The sequence below is a fragment of the Limulus polyphemus genome, unplaced genomic scaffold (assembly GCF_000517525.1).
Source record: "Limulus polyphemus unplaced genomic scaffold, Limulus_polyphemus-2.1.2 Scaffold638, whole genome shotgun sequence".
In the NCBI taxonomy this organism is placed as follows: Eukaryota; Metazoa; Arthropoda; class Merostomata; order Xiphosura; family Limulidae; genus Limulus; species Limulus polyphemus.
The window spans coordinates 327,504-338,020 of NW_013666248.1; the positions used below are offsets into that span (position 1 = coordinate 327,504).

General features: G+C 32.7%; 1 protein-coding gene across 2 annotated transcripts in view; it reads left to right on the top strand.

Annotated features, from left to right (window-relative positions):
• Window positions 1-10,517, top strand: part of LOC106459620 (synaptotagmin-12-like) — a 39,794-nt gene that overhangs the window by 23,815 nt on the left and 5,462 nt on the right. For both annotated transcript variants that reach the window (XM_022386145.1, XM_013919251.2), the window contains exons 4-6: window positions 4,163-4,298; window positions 4,807-4,936; window positions 6,708-6,917. In XM_022386145.1, the coding sequence (XP_022241853.1) occupies window positions 4,163-4,298; window positions 4,807-4,936; window positions 6,708-6,917 (476 nt within the window). The remainder of the gene's footprint in view (window positions 1-4,162; window positions 4,299-4,806; window positions 4,937-6,707; window positions 6,918-10,517) is intronic.

Below are 10,517 nucleotides of genomic sequence, written 5' to 3' on the forward strand. Positions count from 1 at the left end.
CTAAACAATCTAGGAGTTTTAGTAGTATATATAGATGTTTCAAGTAGTTTTGTTTTCAATCCAGTGGCGTCATCACAAGCGTACGACTCTTCACAGACAGAGCGTGGAAAATAAACTTAGTGTATGCTCTTGAGTCTTGACGATTCGACACTAAAGCGTTCATGAAAGTGGAAGGAAAAATTGATGGATCAATCCATATAACTCACCTTAAGTAGCAAATCCACTCTTGCATTTACTTCATGGAAATAAGAAAGCAATAATAATTACGTATCTGTGTCTCCAACTTCTTATGTTGTATGCCTCAGACTACGCATGCTGTATAAAGAAGATGACCACCAGTTTATACTTAAAATTGTCACGCTTTGCAACACAGAATACGTATCTCCAAATTAACTATGTTTCCTGTGTTTCCCCTTCATACTTTGTATGTTGTACATCACAGATTACACACGCTGCATTTTTAAGGCGATCATTATTTATGCGGCACACAACTCGATTAATTTTGCTACACGTTTCAGATTACGCATGCTGTACATAAACGCTGATCACTACAAATAACCTACACTTTGTACCTCAAGCAATCTGTAATTCACTTCTCAGAATATTATTATTTTATTATTTAAATAAATCATGATGTATTTTTCAAGCTACAGAGGGTTTCGTCTTTACTCTCCAGATCAGTGTCACTTATTACCCTTATTACCCATGTCTTATATTCTGACTATTCATGCGTTTTACCAAAATAAATATATATATATATTACATCTTTATCTTACAGATTATTCATGCTTTGCCCTTCAGATTAATTATGCTATCCGCTGAAAATTAAACACAGTTTACACATCCAATTATCCCAAGGATAGAAAGATAACGAATTCGTACGTATTACAATAGTAAGGTAGAAATGGATAGTCACGTAACCTGGATTTTAATAGTTTCTTTAATTTATAATATTTAAATGAATTCATCTATGATTGTTTTTGTCGTCCAATACAAGCATTTCGTGGATACTATGATCCGATATTTTAATTCAGAAGCTTTAGTTATCATGTGAGTAAAATTGTGTGTTTAAGTCTAACACAAACTATATGTAGGGAGTAAAACTTTATCAAAATTGAAACAACTTAAAGCACAGCATAATAATTGGAATTATGGAAATGCTAATGATGAATTGGATGAAATGGAAAATCATGTGTCAGTTCTCGTTCCCTGGGTGCTGAAAAGGCATACGTCAACAAAATACAGAATATATATTGCAACCATTAAATCTTTTGTAAGAGCAAGCTGTATAGACGGATCTAAGAGGAGTTTGCAAAAGGTATTCTTGAAAAGTTTAGTAGTGTGATCTAAAGGAAACAAGCACGTTGTAAATCCTATACAATCCTCCAGTATTCATAGACATACTTTCTTAAGCAATGTGTAACAATACATTCAAAAGCGAATAAGCAAACAAGTTTTAAAAAACAAGTATTACAAAATTATAACAGTACGTAATTCTAACAAAACTTTATTCCAGAGGTGACCCTTTAAAATATGTTCTTTTTCAACTGCTATATGCATAATTGACTTTCAAATGAACGATCACAGAAAATGATGTTTAGTTCTTTGTTCAACGTTTCGTTTATACATCTTTGTTAGGAGCAACCTACTGTTACATCTGTTAAACTCCCCAGAATACAATCTTCAAACTTGTTCCAGAAAGGAACAGAGAAATAACAAATCCGTACGTATCACAATAAGGTAAAATGGATAGTCACGTAAATAGACATAAATGTTTTATAGAATTATAATAATATAAAAAATGCAGCACTAGAAACAGATGTATATTGAGCATGAATAACTGTTAAGTTAGATTTTACCAATTAAAGATCAAATTACAAGTCTCGAAAATAAACTATATATTAAACATTTTTAATGACATAAAAATGAAAGTTTAGGAACTGGTTACTGATAACAATATTAAATCACAATACCCTTTTACAGCCTTTGTTAATTCTTGGCTTGTATTTTGAAATCAATAATTTCTTCTTATATTTACTATCCAAAACAATTACTTGTTATAGTTAAACCTTTAATGAACAGTTAGCTGTTAGCATATCTTCTTTGTGTAGGTAATGGTCTGCTTGCTACCGCACTGATCCTTAGTTGTTACACAAATTTGACGTGTAAAGCACGAGATGTTTCATCACTGTAATTCTCGTTACAAACAGTACAGGTTATCTTATAAAATACGTTACTCATCGTGCAACTGTCATCTGCATCTTCACATTTCTTCCCAAAGATTAGAAGTTTATCTCAGCAAAAGGCCATCAGGAAAGCTTAAACTTCAAATTATGTTTGGACTCCAGAAATGTATACACTTAGGTGGTCTGGTCTATCAACAGAGATTACAAACAACAGTAAAATTGGAATAAATGTTGATGATACTGCAATTGGCAATGAAAATAAGCCTGGACAGATAAGACTGTATCTCTCAACCAAATAATAGAAAGTTGCAACCTTTTCTTTTTACATTTAAATGTCCGTTTAACACTCCTAAAGCACAATCGCCGAAAATTTCATAAAGTCAATCAATGGACTTTAATGCAAAGTGATAAATGTCACCACAAGACATCCGAACTGTTCGGAAAATCCCTACATTTCACGAAACCAAAGAGTATTTTTAACGAAAATTTAACAAAATAATCAGATTGATATCAAGGTATTAGATAAAGGAAACACTTCGTTCTTATGAAAGGCACTGACTATAAGAATGACGTGACAGCTATACTGTATGACAGTAATATATAACACCTTAGCGAGCAACCCAGCTTTCAACCTTGAGATGAACTTGGAGAATAGCACAATACCTAAAAAGCCACTTGAAGGATTCAAGCTTAACCATAGTAGAATACCCGAGATTTACGGCTTGCTCAAGGACTATGCTGAGTATATGCCACTTCGACCAATAATGTTAACCCGTGGTTCATCTACAGAAACTCTTTCTTAGCTGATAGAAACAGTAATAATCTATCCAGTGTTCAAGGGTGCGGGAACTAAGTGTGATAAGGGTGTAGCAAAAACCCCTTGCTTGATGTAGTTTATTCCAGAAAAAAATAGAAATTTAATATCTTTATACATTTTAAAAATAAAGTGTCTATAAGGCTGTTTGAATACTTTGCTGCTAACTTGAATACATTTAATAATGTATTGTCTTAGTTTAATATAATAATATAGAATATTTTCTCTATTAACTAAAAAGTTCTAGTTTGTTTGGATTTGATGTGTAGCTCCTTACATACCATTAATAACCTAAAATACTTTAGGTGTTTAGATAACGTGTGACATATCGTCATAATTAACTAATCATTATTATTCAGGAGAGTATTAAATTTTGGTGACTAAAAAACACCAATGACAAAATAATAAATCTTTAAATGAATGTTTTCGAAACTCTTCGTGTAAAAATGTATCACCCTAACACTTGCATATCAATTTTATTTTCGCTAAAAAAATGTTTATTATTTTACAAAAACGGGAAATTGTGTTTATTGTTTTTGTGTAGAAATATTTGTTTTTCTTTAGAAACTTTTAAATATTTTGGATATGACATTGACAAAATCATAACAGAATGTCGAGGTTTAGCCGTTTCATAGCATAAGAACTCAAACTACAAATAAAATAGATTTTTTAATTCAAGATGAAATAGCTCACAAAGTAAGACATTGGGGATATTAGATCTGTCGTAATTTATAAATATTTAAGATATATGTTAAGATATTGGTCTATAATCCTATACAATATTTTCTCTTTATGAAACAATTAAATTTCACTTCACTATACATATTTTTATTCTGTTTTTCAGTCTTAAAATTAATACTTGAAATTTCTAATAAAACTTTATCTGGAAATACTTAAAATTAGGAAACTTTTTCTGTTATTTTGTGCATTACTTTCACACCGTGGGATCAGATTAGTTTGTCTTCATTACATTTAAGCATTTGTTGTTAATTTAACATCTGTTATGAAATTATTTTTATATTTGTTTTAAAACTTCACCTATAATCATTTTAAATTAATAAGAATAAAAAGTCAGAATGCTTTACACACTTTCAGAAGAGTTAGTGTTATTTCCTCACACTAGCTAATTTTGACATGAATCTGTCTTTTTCTTTTTTGACAGCATTTGATAATTCAGATACTAAGCTACAGAGGGCGTTATCTTGCGACAGTGTAAGCTCAGACACATCAGTTATACTGGAAACACTTGAATTACCTCAGTCTAATGGAGAACTAGAAATAGGGTTCGAATATGACAGGTAAAGTGTTTAAATTGTTCAAGAGGATAAAAGTAATTACCTTATATATTTTGTATTAGTTAGAAATACACGGTACCATAGTTTATTACATATTAATTTTACAGCTACGGTATTACTTTCGGTATTTCAAAAAATCTTTTAAAATTTGATGTTACTAACATGTTAGAAACTATAAGTTAACTGTTTAATTTTGTTTTATTTTTAGTATTCTTGATATTACTATACGAAAACATTTTTCATTATAACATACAAGCTGTAAACCTAACTGGGCTGGGCTGCAGAGAGCTGATATAGCTCGAACATTCATTACTCTATTGTTCATGGTATGAAATTTGTTATCCAATAGGATTAAGAGCCAATACGTATACTGCTGCGATGCAATCAAACACTAAACAATGGTTGTTAAATTTATTTAGAAAGCTAGATAGCCCTAAACAGTATTTTGTTATGGAAAACACAAGGATTTGGTTAAAAACAAATTCTAATTTAAGGCTTTTTCATCTTTTAGTGAAACTGAAGACCTTATCGTAATCGTTAACCAAGCACGTGACTTAGTTGGACCAGACCCCAACTTAACCGTTGATAGCTATGTCCGGGTATTTTTGCTGCCTGACAAAACCACAAACATGCAGACAAGAGTAAGACATATTTCATTTGCTTTAACACTTATTTATGGTGTTATGTTGAGAAATTTGCCTAATACTTTTTCTTAGTAAACACATATATAATATTAGAAATAGTTACAAAAACAGTGAGTAAAATGAATATAAAATATCAAATGCTATATGATTACTCCATATCTGTTCTGAAAGTATGAACTGCACGACCAACGTTGCCATACCAGTATAATTCCTATAAAAAGTACAACCAGTAGGAGCTGTATAGAAACTGAATGAAGATAATACTTGAAAATGTTGCTGTTGATAATAGAAGTGGTCAAGGTAGAAAACCCAAACTCTTCAAAAGTGATGTTAAATAAATCAGAGCATGCTCTTTAAGTGATACAGTAAAATACAGTAAAGATCTTTCCAACGATCTTGCTGTAAGTAAAAGCGTGAACGTTTCCTTCACATCAATAACGGATGCGCAGTTGCTAAAAAAACTTTTAGGAGAGATAACCAAACCAAAAAGTGGAAATGGGCATCAACCTTCAAAAAATAGGATGAGAAGAGCTGGAGGAGGGTGCCCTTTACAGTTGAATACAAATTAAATTATTTAGCAACAATCAACGAATGATTGGTTGATAACGGTAAGGAGAACAGTACCACGATCAACATACAACATCTATAGTGAAACATGTTGTGAGACCAATATAAGTGTGGATTGCATCTTAGCAAATGGGGTTGAAGATCTACACAAAATTGATAGCACCTTGACTGCCGATATAAAAGATTCTTATCCATCATTATATTCTATAAGAAACGAGATCTATCTGGCAGAGACTCATCTTCCAGCAAGAGAGTGATGCCAAGCATGCATAAATGTGGTGAAACGATACCTGGAGGTAAGAAGTGGCTTGGTCTATACAATATCCCGATTTGAAAATTGTGAACACTGTATGTGCTTTTTAGAAATTGAAAAGGTCAAACTCAAACCAAACTGCCTTACTGAGTTGTTGGGGTGTAATACAGAACAACGGGAACAATATTTCTTAATCATATTAATTAACGTAATGTAACAACATTACTACTCTGTTTAAAGCAAATTTCAAATAACAGTGCATTGTACAAATTAGTGGCTTTTTGTATTATTTGTAATAATTCATTGTATTAATGATCGATTGAACATTTAACTACAATTCGTTGTTTGTAACTATGTCTGACAAATGTGCATTTCTGTTATTATTATTTCACCACACTACTGTTGGGATAGTATGAATACTTCTATTTTTATGCGCATTGTGCTGATGTGGCACTGTTGGATTAGTTGGATATTAGCCAATTACAGTATAAACCATCAACAGAAGAATGTATTCTCTTGCAGTTAATTTTTGTACAACAGAAGTGAAGAAATCCCATAACATTTGCATTTTAATTTTATTCACTGTTTTTATATGACCCCTAGAGGATCAGCGGTAAGTCTCGAAGTTTTTAACACTAAAATCCGGGTTTCGATACTCATAATGGGCACAGTACAGATAGCCTATTATTCTTAATTGTAAAAAGAAACAACAAACACTGTTTCTATAATTACTCCCAAGTTGTATGTACATATTTTATACCTAATTTAGGAAACTAGAATATATTTTTACGGCATGCGACTTAAACATTTTTACTTATTGATTTGGTAAGTTGTTTTCAACTTGTATAACCGGGTATACAAATAATATACACTCATTACTCACAACTTCGGTAAATTTACATAAAACAAAGATTTCGTGATATAGTTTTTCGTTTTCTGTTTTTACAGGTTCAAAGGCGTACAAATGACCCCGTATTTAAAGAAAGATTTCTTTTCGGTGTCGACAGTCGAGAACTCGGTCAGCGATCGGTGCTTTGTTACGTCTACACATCAGACAAATACACAAATACCTTGATAGGAGAAGCTGAAATCAAGATGTTCGGTATAGATCTTAAGAAACCTTACGTAACTTGGGTGCCAATCATCGACTCGAACCAGGCAAGTTCTAGATGAGTAAATTAACATTTCAAAGTGTATATAAATATGTCTCACCTTATCGTAAAAAGGCTACGAGTTGAGATTATAGGACTGTTACGAACTGTGGCAGACTAATAAAGGCTTATATTCTTTACCAAGTCTACATCGGTGAAAATAATCACTTCAAAAAAGTAGTCCAAATTACACGTGTCGTTTATATTCTTCAGTGTACTGTAATACGTGACACTAGGACGATTCCACTGTATAATTACTGTATAATAAGGTTTATAATAATATATTTCTTCCTTAGAATAATGTCAGGTTCGTGTGTGTGTGTGTGTTTAACAAAAAATATATATTGGTTCGTATATCTGAGTTACTCCTGATTTACCACTAAAGATAAAACGGTACGTTAACTACATAATTATCACTATGAACGCTCTGTACACCATGTGGGACCATTAAGTTTACTATGCTATGTACATTTTCGACCAAACTGATCTAGATAAGAATAGAACTATGAAAAAGAAATTAAAACTGAATTTAACTAATTACTCTAACTAATCAAATCGAAAACTATCTATAGACTTACTGTCAATAAACTGTCTTACGATACCTCCAACGGAAGCGAAATAAACACTTCCTGAATGGTCACAAAAGATCCACCTTCTATAGTAAACAAAACGTCCTTCCATAATTGTCATGCCAAGTGACCAATAGTAATGGCTCCCCAGTGGTAGATTGATATGTCTGCGGACTTATACTGCGGGCTTTGATACCCGTGGTGAGAAGAGCACGGCTAGTCCTTTGTGTGGTTTTGTGCTTGATAACAAACAACAACAACAAATAGTAATGAAACCGATGTGACATATATATATATATATACACGAAAAGCCAACAAGGTCATCATCAAAATTAAATCTTAGGAGATAATTCAGAACAAAGAAAAAAACGAATATTAATCGCTCAAACGATGTATGTTGGTCATTCCAACACTTAACACAAGTTTTACTATGTGCCGAATGTTTTTATTAACCACTTGCGCTACAAAATACTATTAATGGTAGAAATACATACATTAAAGACGAAACGATCGCAGAGAAACTAAGAAACTGATGTTTTTAAAATTCTATGAAAGAAAAGTTTTATCTTCAATTTTGTCTTTGAAACGGTCGCCATATGTGACAATTATTAACATACTGGTGTTTTGAATCATACCCATTTTATGAGACAGAAAGTAGCAGTGATTTCATTTTATCGTTCAGCGTGAACGAAATATAAAAAGAGATATAATTTAAAAATTCGCAAGCTTTCTAAATTAAAAACACAGTAAACTGCACTGTTGACCCTGGCTGCTGTTAACAGATTAACAGGCCGAATGTTTATTGGTACTATTACGTTCTTCAAATAGAAAATACATTTAGAAACACTTAAAAGAAATGTGTTCACTAGTGAAAAAGGACGTATAAATTACCGCTTAAACTCGTTACATTGGTATTTATATTTGATTTAAAAAATCATATTGACACTCATTACGTTCAAATTTACCATTGTTTCTACGAGCTATCGACCCTCTTATACCAGAATCTTCGTCGACCAACTGAATAATGTTTTGTTAGCATTCATGAAACACGTTTTAAAGATATATAACCACATTAAAATCATATATGATATCTGCTATTTGATGTTAAAAGTGTAAGTATTTTATTTTGTTGAATATTTTACTGTTTACTTAAGGTTAGTTATTTTCGGTTTTTTGTTGTTGTTGTTGCTATTTTTCGAACATTTGCGCAAAGCTATTCAAGGATTATCTGCACTAACTTTGAAATGGTAGACTAGATGGAAGGCAGATAGGTCCCTAATTTTGAACTGATAGTCTAGAAAGAAGGCAGCAACTCAACAGCACCCACCTAAAACTTTGAGCTACGCTCGTGTAACCGAATAATAGTTTTGACCGTCATCCTTAAAACTCACCTATGTTCTCATTGTGCGGACCATTATTTTGTTTTTTTGGGTTGTAGAAGGTCGTGAACGTAGATCCCATAGAAACACATCTGGTATACAAATCACTTTTGCCACGCTCGGTTAATTAAAATTAACAAATCATAAATTCAATCTTTTCCCAGTCTTGTACCAGAATATAGATGACATTTCTACCCTTGAAAAATGTAAGTCTCAAAATGAATCGAATACTTCAAGTTTTACGGATAAAAATTAAAATGTAAGCATTTTATTTGTTTTTAAGCGCCAATATGCAGAACAGGCTATTTGTGGTATGCCTACCGCGGGTATTGAAACCGAATTTTTAACGTTATAAGCCATCGAACTTATCACTGAATCACCTGGGGGACAAATGTGTGCGATCCTATGTGCAGTCATAAATAAATACGTAGCAAGAACTTGACGAAAGATCTAACTCCATAACAACGTTAACATTATAATTTCGCGTCAATACTTCTACAAGTAACCTCCCAGTGGCACAGCGGTATGTCTGTGGACTTACAACGCTAGAATCCGGGTTTCGATACCCGTGGTGAGCAGAGCACAGATAGTCCATTGTGTAGCTTTGTGCTTAATTACAAACAAACAAAACAAATTCTACAAGTACGATGTATACTTTTTTCGATAAAAGGCGCTCTTATTTGTCGCTCACTGTTGTTTTGTACTAATAAGAATTGATATTTTGAATTTTGAATTTGTATGGCAATTTCTTCCTTGATTTGTCTCTTATTTGTGTTTTCTTGCTTGCTCTCTCGAGTATTTTTTTGTGTTATTTATATCCATCTTGTAGTTGTTTTCCTAAGCTTGATTACCTGTTGCCGGTGTGCTTATAATATAATTTTTTTATGTTCCTTTGGTGTTCTATGATTCTTACTTGTAGTGGTTGCTGCGCATTGATGCTAGAACGATTTATGTAGTGGGGTTGCTGAAAACCATTGAACAAAGATCAAAACTCATGTGTATGGTGGGAACCATGCCTGCGTAGCACCCCCCATAGGTCAAACCAAGGTATGCTCCAGCACCCTCAGCACCCCTAGTTCCCGCTTCTTTATTGTCTTGTCATTTAAGCGTATTGTTTGTTACGCTTACAATATGCTCTGTAAACAACAGTTTTCATGAGAAGTTTGGAAACTTGTGACTTCATTCTGTTATAATCCACAATTCATCAGTATTGCTTGGAAGAGCGAAGTACATAAACATAGTAGGTTATATATAGTGTTGCAATGTAAGCAGTTTGGTTTGATATATAGTCCTTTACCCACCAATAACGATCGAAATATTTTCTTCACTAAAATTCACGTTTATCATGTTTTGCTTAGCATATAATATTTAAGAATGCAAAGAAATATTATTGTTAGGCCGAATTTTTAACGTTATAAGCCCTCGGACTTATCACTGAATCACCTGGGGGACAAATGTGTGCGATCCTATGTGCAGTCATAAATAAATATATAGCAAGATTTTTTTTTGACGAAAAATCAAACTCCATAGCAACGTTAACATTATAATTTCGCGTCAGTGCTTCTACAGTGCCACGAACGTTATTTCTACCAGTTAACTGATCAATTACGAAAAAAAAGAGCATCACTCTTACACCATTGTCCCCCCCCCCCCCGGGGA